At 43.4% G+C, this 21,271-nt stretch overlaps 1 protein-coding gene across 2 annotated transcripts in view; it reads right to left on the bottom strand.

The window, feature by feature from the left end:
* ADGRA3 (adhesion G protein-coupled receptor A3) overlaps positions 1-21,271 on the bottom strand; it is a 95,485-nt gene that overhangs the window by 11,087 nt on the left and 63,127 nt on the right. The window contains exons 11-15 of one of the 2 annotated variants that reach the window (XM_054999223.1): positions 5,715-5,876; positions 5,250-5,453; positions 2,348-2,561; positions 2,020-2,228; positions 611-735 (exon numbers count right to left, since the gene is read on the bottom strand). In XM_054999223.1, coding sequence (XP_054855198.1) covers positions 611-735; positions 2,020-2,228; positions 2,348-2,561; positions 5,250-5,453; positions 5,715-5,876 — 914 coding nt within the window. Of the gene's footprint in view, positions 1-610; positions 736-2,015; positions 2,229-2,347; positions 2,562-5,249; positions 5,454-5,714; positions 5,877-21,271 lie in introns of both variants that reach the window. The other variant, XM_054999224.1, reaches the window with a different exon arrangement.

Here is a 21,271-nt window from a genome sequence, read left to right as displayed (position 1 = left end):
GCCCAGCCCGAATCAGGAGTGGAGAAGGTGGCAAAGCCTGCCCCCACCTTCACCCGCGTGGGATCAGGTGCAGAGCAGGTGGTAATGCCCGCCCCTCCTTCACTGGCCGGGATCAAGAGTGGGCTGTGAAGCAATGCCTACCTCCCTGCACCTGAATGGGATCAGGAGCACAGCAGGTGGCAATTCCCACCCCCTGCCTTCACTCAGCTGGGAGCAGAAGGCAATACCTACCCTCCCCTTCACCCTGGCAGAATCAGGCATGAAGCAGGTTGCAATGTCTGCTAGTAAGATATAAAGAGTTATTCTGATGGCATATTTATCTGTAACCCTAATGCAGTCTGTATATCATGCTTCATGCTATGTATTTTTATGCCAATAAAGGACTGATTACTAGTTGACCAAATGAGTTGGTGACTGACAAAACATCATTCAGCTTTCCAAGCCAGCTGATACCTTGAAACAAACATCCTGCCCGTCTTTTCCTAATTTAATAAGCACTTCTCTACTTCTAGTAGAAAGTTGCCACTACATGCATAAACTATCTGAATTCAACTAAACATTTCTTGAGTTTGATATGAATTCAAAGTGACGTAACATAGGCTGTTGTTACCTGTGATGGTATATGTAGCTAACTTTGATCATCAAGAGGCACATCAGAAGAATCACAGCAGAGGCATAGGTCACTGGATGCAGAAGGCCAACTGACTGGGTATATAATTCTGTCTTTGTCAAATCCTGACCAATGACAAGACAAGACATAGCATTAGTCCAATCCAGGCTACCATTTGGCATAGCAGCTCCAAAAGACTGCTAAATGACAATGTAAAACTTGGACAGAGCCAAACCTGAACAGTTAATTTCACTTTAGCAATTAAATAAGGCCTCCTTGGGCCTCCTTATAGCTCTCAGTTCCACCCCTCAGTCAGGAGTTCCTGAGGAGGGAAAATTGGTCATAATAATTAAATATTGAGAATTATTAATGCTGTTAGAGCCCCTTGGCACAGTCAGAAAGGCTGCCTTAATGACCTTCTCCCCAAATTAACAGGATGAATACCATGAGCACAGTCTAGCCATATCAAAGGATTGGGGAGGGGGAGTAGAATGACATTTGTTTGCTCCACCAGGTGGCCCAGTTATATTTCACTTGAAATCAGTTCCTTCTTTAAATATAAACCAAACTCAGTTAACGTTTCAGATTTTTTTTAAAAAAAACCTTTTCTACAGAAGGCTTAGGTGTAATTGTCAAATTGAAGAATAAGAATGATTCAAGTTCTAGGATTATACTGATTACCATTTTTTAAATACCTTCTAACACAAGAGTTCAAAATAATTTTTTATTTCAATCTTTTTCAACATAAGACTTCACAGACCATAGCATCACATATATTACATTTTTTTTAAAAAAATGTACTAGCAACAAAAATTAAGAACTATTGCTATTGATATTCAAAGAGACAATAGAGAGCAAACAACGATTGTACTTTAATGACAAATCCAGGTCCCTCTAAACAAATTGAAAATATTTTAAGTTATTTGTCATAGTAATACTTTCTCAATGACTAACCTGCTTAACAACACAGATATATTAAGGTTGAGAACAGCTTTGGAAATAATTCAAATGAAGTCAGTAGCCTTCAAGATTCTTTAGTGATTGGCCCACTCAAACCTCTGTGAGTTCATTACACTGTGTTAGTGTTTCCAAGAAAAAGTGGGAGGGAGGCACAGGACAAAAAGCCCTCCAAATTCACAGAAAGTGTCGTCCTCCTTGTTCTGGAGGTAATTCTTTCTTGCCACAGGTTAGCATGAGAGTGGTTATTTAACAAGCCCAGATTGAATGAGACGTTTGCCCCTGTCTACCCAAATGAAATGACAGGGGATGTCAACCTGTATCTATGCCGAGATCCAGCATACCATTCACTAGTTGCGTGGGCAGAGGCAATGAAAAAAAGAGGTTTTTCACTTTTAGATATAAAAAAACATTCACATAGAAAACTGGTAAGGAGTTATCAGCTCACCTACCATCAAGACGGCATAGTTACTGAGCGAGTAGCACTGTATGGTAGTGACATTTTCATCTGAAGAAAGAACGTGGCATCCATCCGATTTCCATCCTCCTTGTCCGTTCAACAAATCAAAGTCCCACTGTGCCGCAACAGCGTCTGCGCCATGTGCAATGCGTCTCAATGTCACATTAATAGGAATGTGCTGATGGGGTAGACTTAAGCCATCTTGTTTGGTAATAAAGAAAAAAAATCACTTCATGCATACCCAGATGTCAAAAAAGCAATTATTTCAAGGTTAAAGACACAGATATAGAAGGCACCAAGCTCATGTTCTAGGAACAAACCTATTTTGGTGAGGATTACTGGCGTGACCACAGTGCACCGCTTTCTGTCATCAGCTAAAATTGTTGAATTCCCTGTGGCTGGGAAGAGTTTCCCATTGCGGAATGCAATAAGTTGCAGCTTGTAGACTGTATCATCTGCTGGCTTGACTTCTCTTCTGCGCTTTTGTGAAAAAAGGGCAGGTGGCAGTTGTATAGATGCCTCCACAACAGTGTTCTACAATCAAATAATAAGCATTACTGCAGAACCAAAAGAGCATGCTGCCGATGCACTGTCTATATTTTAAGAAGCTACTTCTTCAGTCCTTCAACTCTGAATATCCTTTCTCTCAGCAGAACCCAAGAATATGTTTTGGGGTGGCCTGCACATTGTCTACCAGAGTCAAAGTTAAGAGCAAGAGCTTCTTCTTTACAATAACCCCCAAGGTGCAATAGCCTTGTCAGACCCATTTTAGTAAGGGAAATTAGGACCATGTCATCTGCACATAAACATATTGAAATTTTTTGATGGCCCAATAAAGGGGGAGTGAAGTGGGGACCTGATAGGCTTCCAACTATGTTGTTAATACACAGATTAAATAGTAGGGGAGCCAGCATGCAACCCTCCTTCACGCCCTTCCAGATTGGAATTCTGTCAGCGAGCCAGAAGTTCCTACTCTGACTTGGGCGTAAGTATCTTTGTGTAGCTCTTGAAGCAAAAGTAGTGGGCGATTGTTGATGTTTATGTCTGTTAGCCTCAACCACAGTCGGGTCCTGTCAGTCGAGTCAAAGGCATCAGCCAGATCAACAAAAGCTACATACAGTGTTTTCAAAGAGCCTTGGATGCCTGAATGAGCCAACTGGTGAAGTGTTAGACAATGGTACTTCATCCCTTTCTGAATACTGCTTGGACTGGGTGAGAAATTTGGTTCTCATCTACCCAGTTTTCTAATTTGGACAACTGGAGTCCAACATGGAAATCTTCCTACACATATGGAGAGTTTTCACTCGTGAGTAGAGATGGGCACAAAATGAACTATGGAACAAAATTCTGTATGGAATGGCCGGTTCGTAGTCAAAGAACCACGCGTTCTGTGGGACCGCGTTTTTCCTAACCAAATGAACTTTTCTTACCGTTCCATTGCTGGTTCGGACACTTTTGGTGCCAAATACTCCCTCGCCCAGGCAACGGTGGCAGTCTTTAGTTTGCCCCCAATCTGAGGCCTCCGGGCTTGACTGGCAGCTGTCCCTGCCAACTAGAGAGCTCCCACTCTGGCCTATCCAGCCAGGAAAAGGCGGGGGGGGGGGGGGGGTTAGAATCTCCAAGGCAACTGAGGAGATGGACCTTCAGCAGCCATGGTAACACCAATCTCTTCCTTCCAAAACCATGGTAGGCAGGTTTTTCTGCCAACCAGAGTGCTCCTGTGTTGTTCAATCTCTTGACTTTTTCCATAAATAGGGGAAGCCGTGTGATTCCTGGTTTCAGTTTCTCTAGCGTGGGAGAGGGAGGAGAGCTTGGTGGCTTGGTGGCTGGCTGTGGTGTTGGGATTGTGATTGGTACTTGGATCTTTGGCCTGCACTTCTGGCTGCTGGAAAAGGGGCTGAAAAGCCTCTTTTTTCTCTTGCTTTGTTTTTCTTACTGACTGGGGACTGGGGAGGTGTTTGGGAAAAGGGTGCTTTTTTCTTTGAGCATGAAGGGGGCCGTCCTGGCCCACCCCCGAAATGGGTTCGGAAATTGGGTGAGTTTATTAAGTTTGTGTTCCATGGAAATTAACGAACCATGAACCGAGCGGTTTGGTTTTTTCCGTTCCGTGCCCATCTCTACTTGTGAGCGATGTTTTTAGAGGTATCTGCTAATACTGATACTTTCCACACAAGGTGAGGAAGGGCATATGAAAGGAGGATGTCTACCCCCTCCCCAGCTACAGCTCTTAAAAAGAGATTTCAATACCTGCAACCCAAACTTAGCCCTACCTTGGATGGCCCTGGCTGGCATGATCTCATCAGCTCTCAGAGGCTAAGCAAGGTTGGCCCTGGTTAGTACTTGGATGGGAGACTACCAAAGTAATCCAGGGTCAGTACACAGAGGCAGGCAATGACAAATCACCTCTGAACAGCTCTTGCCCTGAAGACCCTACGGGACTGCCTTATGTCAGCTGTGCCTTGATGGCACTTTACACACAAACACCCCTGAACTTACTTGAAGGGGGAATCTTTTCCGCCAAAAGAACACTGTCTTGCATAATTTATGAGGTTCTCATAATCTCTAAACCACACCCCGTGAACACTGGTATGGGACAAATATGCACAAGCATATTTACTTGTACCTAGCACACCATTTGCTCTACTTAAGAGTCGCTGCTGTAATAGTAGCCAGTTTCTCATACTAAGCCTGGGAGGCAAAGGCTTGAACCTCCACTCAGTCATACAGCTTGCTGGGCGGCCTTGATCCATTCACCCTTCTCAGAGTAATTCCCAAGGATAAATTGGAGTAGAAAGACCCATGTAAGACCCTGAGCACCTTGAAGAAAAGGCAAACTGACAGTAAAATGTACAGATAGTGCACGTGCACTCCTAATGCCATGAGCAGCCACCAATCCAGCTATCAAGTTTTTATCCTGCCTTTCCTCCAAGTGGCACAGGGCAGGGCACACAATCTACCATTTTACACCATCAACCCTGTGAAGTAGTTCAATCTTTGAGAGAATTAACTGGAGGCTTCACTCAGGGAATGGGGCATGAGTACATCATAGGAAGGGTTCCTTCAAGCCTTCCTTTCAAAAATCCTCTTTTTTTGCACAGGGGACCATTCACAATGCACTTCTACCCGAGCAATATGAAATGCTACAATCTAGGTAATGCTTTGCAATTCAATTCTGGTGAAGGTGTAAACTATCCCTAACCTACCCTCCTCCATCAGTCTAACCTTAAGTGCCAGGCTTGACAATGTATTGGAGACATTGCACTTAAAGCCCAGTTGCTTATCCAGATTTCCATCCAGGTCCCTTCGCCCATAGTCAGGCAGTCCCGTGCGGTCTGTCGCAGCCACCTTCTGGAATACGGTGCACGTCATCCCAGTGAAGCTTGAGCCCTTTATGACATAGGCTTCCACTGCAATATTTGGAGAATACTGTAGAAATCAAAAACAAAACCCCCACTCTGTACTGTATGCAATGTAGACACTGTCACCGGTATCATAAAACTCTTAATGAATAGTTACACTGACAGGAACATAAATGTCAAAATTCAAATATTTTGACCCCCCCCCCCCCCAACAGATTAATTGTATTTGCGCATGGAGTGAATTTCAAGTTTGTTTTTAATTGAAAAACCCTACTACTAACTACTAGCATAAAACAATACCAAAAAAACCCTCCATGCAATTCCCTACCGTTGAGTAAACCTGAGCACCATTTGCTAGTCGGTACGTTGCAATCCTCTGTAAACACTGTACAATTCTAGTACAAGCTTTTTCTTCTCTCTGTGCCATCCACAAGATGAGCTCATCGGCTAGCATGATATTACTTGCAATGTCAACCATCACGTCACCAAGCTAGTGGAGGAAAAAGAGAAGGATTGACACCTTTGCAAGCGTGTCTGACACACAAGGATTTTTAAATATAGATTTTGTTCCATCCCCTCACCCCAAGTCACAAACATCAGGCAATGCAGTTTAAATCATGCATTTATTTTAATTTGCATGGTTCACATCCTCCAGGGAACTCAGTTAATGGTTCCCCTGTTCCTCCTTTTACGCATACAGAAAGTCTTTTGTTTCACAGACTAATGTTAAAAACACCACAAAAATAAATAAAAACAAAGTTTGAGTTATAAAGTAACAAATCCCTTCAAGTTTGTAGTGTAAGTCTCTGTAACAGCCACCATTTTGACACTAATGTCTAATGTTCTGAATTCTCTGCTGCATTTAGTTCTACTTAAATGGACACATTTTAGTTTCATTTATTTGACTGTGGACATTTTGTACATGAGTTTTCACATATAGACTTTGTTCCCTCTGTACCTACACAAGCTCTCATAACCATGGTTAGTCCTCCAAATGCGTTTACTTGCATGTATCAGAGACCAGGTTTCTGCTCCAGTGTAATGTTATTCCCAACTGAAGTTGTGATTAGGGGCACGCACCCCCCACCCCCCAAATCTGGGAAATCCAGACTTGGGCTTCAGGGTTCTAAAAAAAATACAGGATTCCTGAAATGTGGGAAATATTCTCTGATCCGTTTAAGTTAGATCAGAGAATTCCAAACTTATTCAGCCATTATTCCTTACGGGGGAAAACTATCTGGGGGCTATCTGGAGGGAAGATCATTTTTCAAGGAAACTCCACCAAATTTGCAGGGACCCTACTCCTGACTGTCCTCTAAAGATCCTCCAAGTTTCAGGAAAATTCAACTCCGGGGTCCAATTCTATGATCCCCTGAAGAAGGTGTACCCAGCCACTCTCCATTGTTTCCTATGGAGGAAACATTTCCAAACAGAGAGACACAGTAAAAGACTGCCAGTGGCCAAAGACACACTCTCAAATGCAACCTCAACCTAGAGAAAGCTCAACAGAACCAAACTGAAGACCCCCCCCAAACCAAAGTGACCCCTGGACAAGCTGCCCAGTCAGGGGTGTGCACCTCCAAAAGATTTGGGTTTCCCACTTCGGGGTTACCTGAAGCGGGAAAAAATCCGGAATTACCAGAAACCCGAAGTGGCAAGCCGCTTTGGGAATCAGGTATTTAGCTCACTTTGGTATGCTCCGTAAAGATTCAGAGCATACTGAGGTGAGGGGAAGCAACCTCCCCAACCCCCAACCCCGCTTACATGGTCGGCAAGGAGAGGGGAGGCTGATCAGCTGGGCAGCGGGAAGGCACTGCTGTGGTGGCAGCGGCGGCAGCCCTCATGAGGCTGGGATGGCCCAGAGCCGGCTCCTCAGCTGCCACACCGCTGCCTGTGGGCCTCAGCAGCCAGCTGGGCAGCGGGAAAGGCTAGAGCCACCCCCTCCAGCCCTTCCTGCCCCTCAAATGGCTGCTGTGGTGGCCATTTGAGGGGCAGGAAAGGCCTCCTCCGCCTCATTCGCTGCTAGCTGGAGGGAGGAAGGGAGAGTTTAAAAGGTAAAACGCTTCCCACGCCGTTTGCAAATGGCGCGGCGAGCCTTCTACCCTTTAAACTCTGCCCTTTTCCAGCTGGCTGAAGGGAGTGGGGGGAGAGTTTAGAGGGTAAAACGCTCCCTGCGCCATTTTCAAACAGCATGGAAAGCCTTTTATCCTTTAAGCTCTGCTCCTTTCCAGCCGGCTAGAGGGGGGGGGCAGAGTTTAAAGGGAAGAAGGCTCCCCCCAGCACCATTTGCAAATGGTGCAGGAAACCTTCTACCCTTTAAACTCTGCCTCTTTCCAGCCAGCTGGAGGGAGGGGGGAGAGTTTAAAGGGTAAAACGCTCCCTGCACCATTTGCAAATGGCACAGGGAGCATTTTCCCCTTTAAACTCCCCCCCTCCCCAACCAGGCCCAGAAGGTCCTTTAAACTTCAGCTGGCCCAAAGTTTAAGGGGCCACAAAGCTTCCCGAATTGCTTCGGGAAGCTTTGATTCAGGTGTTCCAAATCCTTACAGATCGGGTCCGATTCGGGAATTTTTTCCAAAGTGGAAATCCGAAATACACACCCCTATGCCCAGCTACTCTCTATTGTTTCCTATGTGAGAAACATATCCAAGCAGGCTCTCTGGCAGAAAAACACAGGGGCAAGGCTGCCAAAGGCATATTATCAAAAATAAGAGGAAGCCCAACAGAACCAAATTGTAGCAAAGGAATGGATGGAAACCCCCTCTCCCCTCACTAATCAGGGGACCAACATCAAACCAGAGAATGTCAAAACAGAGAAGTCCACTCAAACCCAACTGAAGCAAGGGACACTGTCACAATTTAGCCCAACTGTACCAATGTCAATCATAAAAGTGAGACAAACAAGAACTCCTGCACCAATTGGTCACTCCCTCCCCCATACCTCAGTCCTCCCTCTGCCTCACTCCCCTCCTCCTCTCTTGGAAAAAAAGTGGGAGAAGCCTAGGAAGGAGCCAGCCAGAGGCTGAAGCCATATTTCCTGGATTTACCAGGGGCTTGGATCAGCCTAGGAAGGAGCCAGCCAGAGGCTGAAGCCATATTTCCTGGATTTACCAGGGGCTTGGATCCATGACTGGATCCCAGATTTTCTTATTTGATTCAAGGAAAGCTGAATTTTGCCAAATCAGCAAAAATCTGGGTTTTCTCTTGAATCTCAGATCCAGACTGCACATCCCTAGTTGAGATAATCCCTATCTATTTCAATAGTGACCTGAACTAAGGAGTCAAAACAATATATAATAGGTAGACTTCATCCATTAGAAAAATCCCCTCTTCCTCTGTCCTTTTGGTTACGTCCTGATTGAAGTTTCTAGACCAAATTTACAATGGCCTGTTAATGAAGCATGCTTTAACTTTCCAGAGAGGCTTATATTTTAAGATGATGCATCTGATAATACGTTATACTCTTTAAATAGTCCAGATTTGCCCAGCATCATGATGAAGATGCAAAAGAAATTTGTATTTAAAGAAGTACAACTGGAAATTGAATTTATTCTGCTGTGTGCTCTTAAAAAATATTACAAAACAGAAAAAAAGAGTGGAAAAAACTTAAAAATATACAGGCCCTGGCAGTGGTGACTGTGAAACTGGGAATGGCCATTCCTGGGTGTCAGCAAATGGAGGTTCAGTCTTCTTCCACAGCTAGTGTAAGAGCAAAATCATGCAAAATAAACTTCTCTGTAATTAAAAAAAATCCAGCCTCTCCTAGACCATGCCATAGCATTTTAGGAATTAATGACTAATTGTTAGTTTTTAAATTGGTTGTTTTTATGGAAATAGTTTTCCATTTATTATATGCCACACTGGGTATTACTTGGAATTGCAGATGGGTTTGTGAATTTCTAATTTTACTCAATGCCCAAATCATCATATTTCTTCAGTGTCTTCAACATTACCAGGAATTCCAAATGAGATTAACAGAAAAGCTACAGCAATAAGCAGGTGATAAAGTTAGAGACTAACAAGATTTTATTACAGCACAAACTTTGATGGTCAGAGCCCATTTCATTAGATGTGTGTAGTGTGGGGGTCCTCACTTGGATGAGACCTCGGGGTGTGTGCTTCGGGATTCGGATTAAATACCCAAATCTGACCCGATTCGGTATTATTTGGTATTTCTGAAGCGGGGCCAGCATAATGGCCCTGTTTCAGAAATACTGAAGCAAAGCAACCCGAAGCAATTCGGGTCAACCGGGAGCACTTTGCTGGCCTGTCTGCATTGCAAACAGGTCAGCAAAGTTCTGCAAAAAGCAGAGTTCCTGATCTTTCCAAGCAGAGGGGAGCGGGGAGGAGTGAGTGACTCACTCAGTCCTCTTTCCCCCTCCCTTCTTGCTTGGGATCAACCGGGAGCAAAGCACTTTGCTGGCCTGTTTGCATAACATTGCAATGCAAACAGGTCATCAACGTTCTGCAAAAAGCAGAGCTGTTCCCGCTCTTTCCAAGCAGAGGGGAGGGTAAGAAGAGGAGCGAGTGACTCATCGAGTCATCCTTCCCCCTCCCATCTTGCTTGGGGTCAACTGGGAGCACTTTGCTAGCCTGTTTGCTTTCCAATGCAATGCAACGCAAGCACACCGCAAAGTGCCTCCCAGGGATTCCCGCCTAATTTACAGGATGGGATGGGGTGAGTAGTCCAAGGGGGAGGAGGGAGGGAGATTAGAGAAGGGAGGGGGAGTTAGGAGTGTCCAATCCCACTGCTGCATCCTCCTTCCAGCCAATGGATTCTCTGGAAGGAGATGCTGCAGGGGATTTAAACTGGAGGCTTGCCTTTGGCCAGCCCACCTTTTCCTTGGCCTACACATAGACATTGTGAGACTTCCACAGCTGGACAGACTGTCTCCATTTTGGCTGGAGGTCTAGACTGGACTTCACTTCACCTGGAGGATTACCTGCCTGCCTGCCTGCCTGCCTGACTAACTGCTGGACTTCAGGACTGGTGAGAGAGTCAGTGACTCACTGGGTTTTCTTGGGGGGGGGTTGCTTGTCTGGGTGGGTGGGGAGGAAGGGGTGGGATTTTTTAAAAAACCTTAATTTAAATTACTCTTTAATTTGGGGGTGGGGGTGGATTGCTTCTTTTTGGGTGTGTGTGTGGGGGGGATTTTTTGGTTTGAGTGGCTTCTGGCTGGAGCATGTGTTTTTTGGGGGGAGGCTGGTCCTGATTTACAGTTTTAAATTTGGGGGGGGGGTTAATTTTTTTCCAGTTGTTGATGGTGCAGGGGAAACTGTTCCTGTTTTGAGTTGTGTGGTTTAAATGTTACTGTTGGGGGTTTAACTTTTTTCCAGCTGGTGGTGGTGCTGTGTGTGGGGGGGGGAAACTATTCCTGTTTTGAAGTTGTGTAGTTTCAACATTTACTGTTGAAGGTTTCATTTTTTTCCAGTTGTTGGTGGTGGGGAACTGTTCCTATTTTGAGTTGTGTGGTTTAAAAGTTACTATTGGGGGGTTTAACTTTTTTCCAGCTGTTGGTGTGTGGGGGGCAAACAGTTCCTGTTTTTAAGTTGCGTAGTTTCAAAGTTACTGTTGAAGGTTTAAATTTTTTCCAGCTGTTGGTTGGGGGGGGGACTGTTACTGTTTTTAAGTGTGTGTGTGTGTGTGTGTGTGTGTGTAAGTTTATGTAAGTGTGTTGGGGAGTTGTAGGTGGGATTCAGAGGGGGTTTGCTTGGGGGTGTTGCTGTTTTTTACTGTTGGTGTTTGGCAAATTTTACAGTTGGTGTTGGAGTTGGTGTTTCTTAGAATAGGTATTGGTGTTTTACAGTTAAGGTTTATTGTTTGCTGCTGTTGTTTTGTTGGTTGGGGGTTGTGATGTTTGTAGTTATAGCAGTGTTTGGTTAGTTTACTTTGGGTTTCTGAGAGAAATTAGTTTTAAATAGTGGACTTATGAGGTAGGCTAGTGGTAGGCTTTCGTCATTGATTATTTGCCCTCTAAAATAAATTGTTAGGGATTAAAGGCTAGTTTCCCCCATTAAATAGGCTTCTGTAGGAGAAGAATTAGTAAAAATTAGGTGAGGTTCTGTTCAAAGCGTATTCATATAAATAGGCTGTCCAACAGTAGTCCCTTAACTATGGTTTCCCTGCCCACCTCTGACACCCTTGGAGCCCAGCTGGGCACATTTTTTGTTTTTTTTTAAAAAAAATTTTTATTGGTGAGTAGATACAATGTTATTCAATACACAAATTCCCCGTCTTATCTAAATTATATCAGCCCCCTTCCTCCCCTCCTTACTGACTTCCAACAGCTTTCCAACCCCAAACCCCTCTTATTACTCAAATTACTCTTAACCATAATTTTTCTAAATCCTATATATGTTATATCACTTATTCTAAGCATGTTCAAATTCTTCTATATCTCCAATTTTCTAATATATCAATCTACATTTCACTGTTTAAACTATCTATTTTTTAATACAATCTCCTTATTACTAATATTAGCTTAGATTAATTAATAGCTAAGTTTCCCCATTAATGGTAAAGTTACTTCTCTCTCCCCTTTATAAAGTCACATATTAATAATTCTCAAACTGCCACAATCCTCCTTTCACATCCCATTTTTTTTCTAGATATTGTTTCAATTTCTCCCAGTCTGCAATATATTCTCCTGGATCAAGATCTTTAAGTTTTCTTGTCATTTTGTCCATCTCAGCCATGTACAGCAATTTGTAAATCCAATCTTCTATAGTTGGTATTTCTTGCACTTTCCATTTCTGCGCATACAAAAGTCTTGCTGCTGTAGTCATGTAAAATAGCAATGTTCTGTACTGCCTTGGAACTTCTTCCATTCCCAAGTTCAGTAGCAACAACTCTGGGTTCTCTTATTTATTTGGGTTTGCAAAACCTCATTATTTCTATTATATCTCCCCAGTATTGCTTAGCTACCTCACAAGTCCACCACATATGATAAAATGATCCTTCATGCTTTTTACATTTCCAGCATTTATCTGACATATTTGCATTTCCATGTGCAATCTTCTTAGGCGTTAAATACCACCTATACATCATTTTGTATACATTCTCTTTAATGTTGGTACAAGTTGAAATCTTCAAAGTATTTTTCCACAAGTATTCCCATGATTCCATTGTTATTTCTTTATGAAGGTTTATTGCCCATTTCACCATCTGGACTTTGACTGTCTCGTCTTCCGTATACCATTTTAAAAGTATTTTGTATATTTTCAAAATATCTTTTTTGCCTTCTTGTAGAATCAATTCTTCTAACTCCGAGTTTTTTAGTCTTATTGCTCCCTTTAGACAGCCCGAGTTGTAAAGATCCCTAATTTGCCTATATTGAAACCATCCATAGTGAGGAGATAACTCTTCTTGTGTCTTTATTTTTGGTATTCTACGTTCTATCGACATTATCTCTTTATAAGTTAAACATTGTTGTTCATTATAAACAGTTCTCGGATCTATTACTTCGTATGGTATCACCCATGAAGGGATACCACTTTCCATGTAATTCTTATATTTCTTCCAGATTGTGAAAAGGCTTCTTCTGATATAGTGATGCAAAAACATAGAGTCCGCTTTAACTTTATCATACCACAAATAGGCATGCTATCCAAACAACTTTTTGTGTCCCTCCAAAATCAGCAGTTTACGGTCTTTTAACGTTATCCAATCTTTTATCCATGTCAGACAAATTGCTTCGTAATATAATCTTATGTTTGGCAGTTGCTGCCCCCCTCTTTCTTTCGAGTCTTGTAATACCTTCATTTTCACTCGGGGCTTCCTGCCTGCCCACACAAAGTCTGAAATTTTTCTTTGCCATTTGTCAAATTGTTTGAAGTCTCGGATAATTGGAATAGTTTGCAGCAAAAACATCACACGTGGTAGCACATTCATCTTCACTGCTGCTATTCTTCCCAACCATGACAAATTTAATTTATTCCATTTTATCAAATCTCTTTCTATTTGTTGCCACAGTTTCTCATAATTATTTTTAAATAAATCTATATTTTTTGCAGTCAACTCAATTCCTAAATATTTTACTTTATTAGCTACCTCACAGTCCGTTATATCCATTAATTCTTGCTGTTTTTGCTTCATCATGTTCTTACACAATATCTTCGACTTCTTTTTGTTCACATGAAATCCCGCCAAATCACCAAATTCCTTTATTTTATCCATTATTTTTGGCATATTGTCTACTGGATCTTCCACTATCAACATTACATCATCCGCAAATGCCCTGACTTTGTAGGAAAATTCCTTTATTTTTATGCCACGGATTGTATCATCCTCTCGAATTTGAATCAGCAAAATTTCCAAAATCAAAATGAACAACAATGGAGATAATGGGCAACCTTGTCTTGTACCTTTACCTATTTTCAATTTTTTAGTCAAATCATCATTAACTACAATAGCTGCACACTGGTCTTTGTAAATTCCTTTAACTGCTTGTGTGAACTTTTCTCCCATTTGCAGCTTTTCCATAGTGGCAAACATAAAATCCCAGTTCAAATTGTCAAATGCTTTTTCCGCGTCTACAAAAAAGAAACCAACTTCCCTATCACAGTGCTTATCGTAATATTCAATAGCGTTTATTATTGTCCTTAAATTGTCCTTAATTTGTCTATTGGGTAGGAATCCAGTTTGTTCTTCTGCAATAGATTCCGACATCCATTCCTTTAATCTTTCTGCCATAATTTTCGCAAATATTTTATAGTCATTATTCAGCAACGAAATTGGCTGATAATTCTTAACATTGGTCAAATCCTGTCCATCTTTCGGGATCCCTGCCCACCTCTGACACCCTTGGAGCCCAGCTGGGCACATTTTTTGTAATGGGCTTTCCCTTTCAGCTTGATTCCTGAAGAAGAATTCAGCTGTTTGGTGTAGGTTTAGGTTCACATACATAAATAGGGCCCTTTAAAAATATTTAAGTGACCATCTCCAGTGACAGAGCCCCCCCTCCAAGTTTAGAAATAGGTAGATAAGCGATAAAGTCATGCTTTGGGCTGGGCTTTAGGGTTTATTTTTAAATCAACTTAATAGCTGGTAGTTAGTGTAGCCTCAAGGGGGGAGAAGCATGAGTGAGAGGAAAGCTGAGAGGGGTCCCGGGGGAAAGGCTAGCACTAAGACCAAAAGGGTGGAGGGGAGGGGGAGGGAGAGTGCTGCAGCTCTCCCCACACCTGAGTGGAGGATGCCCCCCCTTGCGCTGCTGCTGTTCACAAGCCTAGCTTCTGGTGACAAGCAAAAAACAAAGGGGTGCCTCCACTTGACAAACTAACTAAACACAACCATACGGAAGGCAATATGCAATGAACTGTAACATTAAAGAAACAGTACAAAACTGAATTATATCAAACAATTTATAAACTGCAATGTGCCCAGTGTAAATGCAGTCAATATAAAGTCAAGTAAATATTACAATGAATGAACCATCAGTAATGCATATGATCAAACCAACTGGTAAGCAATTTAAGTAAATAAGAGTCTCTCTGTGTGTAGACCACGTTACAATCAAACATCCCAGTAGAACAACCACTGCAAACCGTTCCTGCAGAGTAGCCACCACAAACTGTTCCTGCAGAGTAGCCAACGGGTCTATGCCAGGCGTTTGTCAATTCCCGTTTCGCGACAACCGCTTCCTCACGGGCAAGGTGTTAATAAGGTCTCACAATACACAGTCATTCTAGCCAGTCAATAACCAGTCGATGCAGAGTGACGGGACATTGACCTCCAGTATCTCCTGCAGAAATGTCAGAGGCTCACGAGTCACTTCTCGCACAGTGTGAAGTCCACTCAAAAACTGCGCCAGAAGCACACCTGGGCAGGTGCGCCAGAGCATCGCCTGATCTTTGATGCAGTCACTCGCTGGAACTCCACCTGTGTCATGCTGGAGCACTTGGTGGAGCAGCAGTGTGGCTGTCAGAGAGCAACACTTGGAGGCAGGAGGGTGAGTTCAGCCAGGAGGATTGGCTCACCATCTCCCAGACAGTGGAGGTCCTGAAGCCCTTCAAGGACTTCACTGTGGCAGTCTCATCTGACATGGCGACCCTGGGTCTGGTCATTCCTCCGGTGCACACGCTCCAGAGTTCAATGGCCTCCTTTGTGGACCCAGGTGCACCACGTGCAGACATTGTTCCAGCGGTGCGCACACTTGTGAGAAAGCTATAGCAGGGCATGCCTGCATTTCAGATTCAGTCGTTGCTGGAATATGGTCTTGTAGGCTTGCTCTTAATGCATCCAGTCTATCTACAATTGCTGCTTGTTCAGGGACTGGTAGAGTATTGAAGGAATCTAAGATCTCGTTGTCCAGTGCATCCAGATCCACAGAGTCAATGAGAGGTGGTATAGGCTTCTGTGATGGGGTCTCATTCCGTCTTGGAGTTTCCTTCTCCATGCCCCTGCATGTGAGTGGTTCAAGTGTTGAGTTGATAAATACATGGGCAGGGAAAATCCCTTTTGTTCTCAGAAAGATTTTCTTTCGTAATAAGAGTTTTGGGATTTTGGGGCTATTGAAAGTCAATAGAACCCTTTGGGTTTATGAGGGATTGTTCAGAAGTTCCACGGTTTTTATATCTACAAGACCAATTTGAAAGCCAAATAGTTCTTGGACATGTTGTTTAACAAAAGAGATGTCCTTCCAGGAAGGGGTGCCCCCATTAAATTTGCAAATGGTCAGACAGACCTGGTGGGAATCGCACTCTTCTCTAAAGTAAACTTAGAAGTAGAAATCCAGCAGGAGGAAGTTGGTACTCAGTGGCAAAGGGAATGCACCCTGCAATTTGGCCTCCCCTCTCCAACAGGAGGAAAAAAGGCAATCCAAAACTGTTCCAGCCCCTGTGGGCACAAATTTATTCTGATAATTGAGATGTCCTGGAACATGCGGTTGCAGTCATGACTGATTGGTTGAAACACAGTCAACTGAAACTGAACCCAACAAAGACGGAGGTCCTGTACTTGAGCCACAAAGGACTGGATTCGGGACTCCGGCTCCCAGACCCTTGATGGGGCACAGCTTGTGCCAGTTCCAAGGGTTAAGAGCCTGGGGGTGATCCTAGATGCCTCCCTGAAAATGGAGGCACAGGTCACAGTGGTTGTCAGTCTTCTTTTTTCCACCTGTGGCAGACCAGGCAACTTGTCCCTTACCTGTCTACCTGTGACTTAACTACAGTGATCGAGGCAACGGTCATCTCTAGCTTAGATTACTGTAACTCATTCTATGTGGGCCTACCCTTGAGACTGACCCGAAAATTACAGCTGGTGCAAAATGCAGTGGCGCACATCATTAAGAAAGCACCAAATAGGGTACATATTACAACAATATTGCACGAGCTGCATTGGTTGCCAGTGGAGTATCGGATCAGGTTCAAAGTCTTGGTACTGACCTATAAGGCCCTGTGCGGACTGGGCCAGCATACCTGAGGGACCGTCTCTCCCCATATATTCCCCAGAGGACCCTCCGATCGGGAGAAAAGCAATTGTTATTAGTCCCTGGGTCCAAGGAGGCCCGCCTGGCCTCAACTAGAGCCAGAGCTTTCTCAGTCCTGGCTCCTACCTGGTGGAACGCTCTGTCTACCAAGACCAGGGCCCGGCAGGATCTACTATCTTTCCACCGGGCCTGTAAGACAGAGTTGTTCCGCCAGGCTTATGACTGAGGCTGGGCCTCCGCTGGCTGGAGGATACAACATCTATCCCCCTCCCTGTGAGAGCAGCCCACCAGTGTTATTAAGCTGCTGCTATATTCAATTGTACTGTTATATTATTTGTTATTGATTGTATTGCCGCCCTCAGGGAAAAGAGTGCTGCTATTTTTATATTTTTGTATGATGCTTTTAAATGTTTTAATATGGAATGTTTGAAATGTTCTTGATGTTGTTATCCACCCTGAGCCTGCTCACGGGGAGGGTGGAATACAAATACAATATAAATAAATAAATAAAACAGGCCCCAGAAACGTTGATTGCCACTGGAGGGAGAGACAGGTTAAAGGCAGGTGAGGTTAGGGACTCACACACAGCAGGAAACACAGAGAAGCAGCCCAACTAAGCTATGCTGCTGAGGAGCACGTTGTCCTCGTTAAATGTTGTTGCTGTTAACTTGAACATTTTAATGTTCATATTGAAGGGCTGGGAGGAGTGGAGCGAGTAGGAATGGTGTGTGATACTATGGTTCGGTTCCCTTTGAGTCACTATGATTCTGTTGGGGGGATTTTATAAATGTTGTACTGCTGTTGCTGTATGCAGTTTCCCACCCTCAGCCCAGGAAATCCAAGAAATAAAATGTTTTTGCAAGTAATTCAATGTGTGTGTGTGATTCTCTGGTGTGAGGGTAGGTGTTGTATATCTAGAAGACTGTTGTGATGTGATACTAGTGTCGTGTGTCTTTAATGCTGTAAATGAAAGTGAAAAAATAAAAAATTTTGAACTTAATTCAATGTGTGGGTGTAAGATTCTCCGGTTTGAAGGTTTGTCCTCAGAGAGAACAATGGAGGGTGGCTGGCCAGCCAGCTCTGCGGGTGATGGGGAATTTTGGGGTTCATGTCTGTGGTTCAGGTGTGCTTTCCCAGGGATGAGCTTGCACTCAGGAGTGTGCCCTCTGCTGTGGCACCCCTGGTCTGTGCATAATTGCCCCTGGGAAAGACAGTTTAAAAGTTCTCATCATAGAGAACAATGGAGAGTGGCTGGCCAGCCTGCTCTGGGGGTGGTGGGGAATTTTGGGGTGCGTGTCTTTGGGTCTGTGGAGCTGCTGGGGGGTAGATTGAAAAGGGGATTATGCCATGGATGCTACATTCCATGTGTTCCTGCTGTGGGAGTCTGGATTTTCCCACAACAGGAACCAATGGAGAGTGGCTTGCCAGTTATTGCGGGGGTGGTTAGGTTTTTGGGGAGGGAGGCCCCCCAAAGTCCAATCTCCCTGAAACTTGAGGAGGGCATGGTAGGACAGGTAGGAGCAAGTCCCCTGAATATTGGGTGCATTTTGCTTGCAAAATGCCACCCCAAGCCACCTAGAAAGATCACTTGTTTTTCCCCATAGGGAATAATGGAGAGTGGAGGAGGATGGGGTACCTTATTTGGGGGGCCCTAACATGGCCCCCCAAAGTCCAATCATTCTTAAACTTGGGGGGAGGTCATTAGAGGAGAGTTAGGAGAAGGTCCCCACCAAGTTTGGTGTGATTCGTAAAGAAAATGCCACCCCACCCCCACCCCCCGCCTCACAGAAAGCCGGGAGCATGTTCTCCACTGAAACCCGAAGAGTGAAACCCGAATTTTTTTCAGATGCACACCCCTAGTAATCATGTCCAGAGTACAAAAGCAAATAGTAGCTGATATCCTTCAGCAACCACACAGAGACAAAAGAGGATCAAAGGGTGCAAGCTAGAATGAAGACCTTTGCTTTATCCAAAACTGTTGCAACTGGCCTGATCATAATTAGCCCACGAAGGACAGTGCACGTACTCTTACCCAAGGTCCTTTGCTAGAATGATACAATGCAGATGCAAGACCTTGATAAAATGATCTCTTTGCACCTGCCTGTTTCAGTTTCACTTTGAAAACTGCAAAGGCATGGAGACAGTAACTTTCCACAGAAAATCCTTTGCTGCTTAACCAAACCTGGAAACTTCAACTAAGGATCTCAATAGCCAAGAAACAGGCTAGGATCAACCACTTTCTTTACACAGAGCGTGGTCAATTTTTTTTAATATTGTGCCTCCTTTTATACTTCCATCTTATTTTTATTGATTGACTGTCGCTATCGAATCATGTGGCTAAGGACCACACAACTGCTCGAGCTAGACGTGTCTGTTCACCTCTCGCTCTAGGGATTTATCCTTCACTAACCCCCGCATCATACTTAAGCTATTTTATGATCCCCACTTACAGGTTTGCATTCACTCTTGCAAGACTAAATGCTTTCCCATCAGATTTACCCAAGTTTCTTATTCAGATAGACTGTCCGTGTGCGTCTGGCATGACAGAGACCGTAGCCCACTTACTATTGTTTTGCCCCCAATGGCCTGTTCTTGGCTTCCACTAGATATTTCCCATTTTATCAAAACACTACCTTCCACTAGAGTCAGGGACAATTTCTTATTTATTGGCAGATACTATTCCAGAAATTACAGTCTCAGTGGCAAAATTTCTGGCAATAATAATTTCACTGAAATGCAAAGCCAGTTTTAAATGAGTTTTAGGTCAGACTTAGCACTGTCATCTGCATTTAGGTATAAAGTTATTTTTTTGATATTTAAATGCTGAATTTTAATTATATGGTCCATTTTTATCAATTTTATAAAATATTCTATTTATCATGTATTTTTATCTTACAGATCTTGTACTTTTAACCCATTATTATTTAGTAATTGCATATCTGTACCTGATTTTAACTGTATTAAATTATGCTCAAGGCCTACGGCCATATAAGTAGAATAAATGACGATGGATGATGGACTGTCCTAAATACTGGAGGTAGGGCTGTCAGTCCCCCGGTAAGGGCAAGGGATCATCTTCTCCCAGCCTCTGCCCCCTTCTGCCACTCACCTAGACGGCAGGGAGGGGAGGCCCTGGGAAATGGGCCCAGGAGGCAAGAAGCCTCCCAAGCAGGCGTTCTCCCCACAGGTGGTGGTGGGCATGCTCCCACCCTTCACAGGGCCCCCTGTGAAGGTTGCCAAGATAAGTGCCGGGTTCCACCCCCCCCCCCCGGTTAGGAGATTAAGGGTACTTGGCAACCCTAACCAGAGGGCTCTTCTTTTGGCCAGGTTAGATGCTTTTCCCTCTGCTATTTTGCTGGATAGATTCTAAGGAGTAGCTTATTCAGGCAGACTGTTTCCTTATGACACAGTGCAATTGAAATGTTAGCTCATATCTTCTTTGATTTCATGCTGGTGGCCCCTTTGATAGATCTCTGGGTTCAGCCAATGATTGCTTCTGGTGCTTCTTTTGATACATTAAACTGTGCAGGGCAGCTCTGCTTCCAAAGCCACTCAGGGCATACACCAAAGAGACAGAGACAATCAGGAATCAGTATGTTGCCTTTGTAGTTTTATACATTTATGGCCCACATAGCTACAGCAATCATTACTGCCATATAAAGTAAACAGCACTCTGAGCAATGCATAAACCTAAACACTATTACAGCAATATTCCCTGTAGAGTTTCGCAAGGAATTCTCTCAGTCACAGCACTTCATCTGCATTTTCAGTTGACTGTAGGTTATTTAATATATTGAACATTCATACTAAATAAATAACTAGCACGCTGGCATTTTTTTATGGCTCACTAACGCAAGGCATCACTAAATGAGGCTTCACTCAGTAATGCTAGAAAAGCACTGTCTATTACCACACTTACACTCCTATGACAAACACTGCTCATGAATTCCTCTCTGGCACTTTTATAGCTTTTACTGCCTTCAAACAGTGACAGAACATTGTCAGTGTGTGTCAGTCCGGCCCCTATACATCACAACAGGAAAAACAACATTCTTAGAATGTAGTAAATCATCCTGTAATCCATAACCTACACACACTTAATGTCAAATTAAATCAGTCACTTAATGAACTATTTTGATTGTTTCAAAAATACAATGTGGAATTGCCTATTTAATTTAAAATATTCCTGGTGCTTTTTAATTTAGTATCTAGGGTTCTTTTAATTTGGTGGCAGTCTTAGTAGACTGTGGTCTCCAACATGTCTAAATGGGAAGATCAATAATGCTCTACAAGAAAATAGAACACTTCTACCCAAAGATAGATGTTTACTCTTAAAAGCTACTAGACAAGCACTTTCAAATTAGGTTGCCTCTGTGTAAGGGATAAAGATTTCAAAGAAAGGAGTATTAACTAATTGATGGTATAGCTTAGTTTCACAAATGAAATTTTAAAGGTGTTT

This window comes from Eublepharis macularius, chromosome 15 (genome assembly GCF_028583425.1).
Source record: "Eublepharis macularius isolate TG4126 chromosome 15, MPM_Emac_v1.0, whole genome shotgun sequence".
Classification (NCBI taxonomy): Eukaryota; Metazoa; Chordata; class Lepidosauria; order Squamata; family Eublepharidae; genus Eublepharis; species Eublepharis macularius.
The sequence above is the reverse complement of the archived record's forward strand: the minus strand, read 5'-3'. Positions and strand labels throughout refer to the sequence as shown.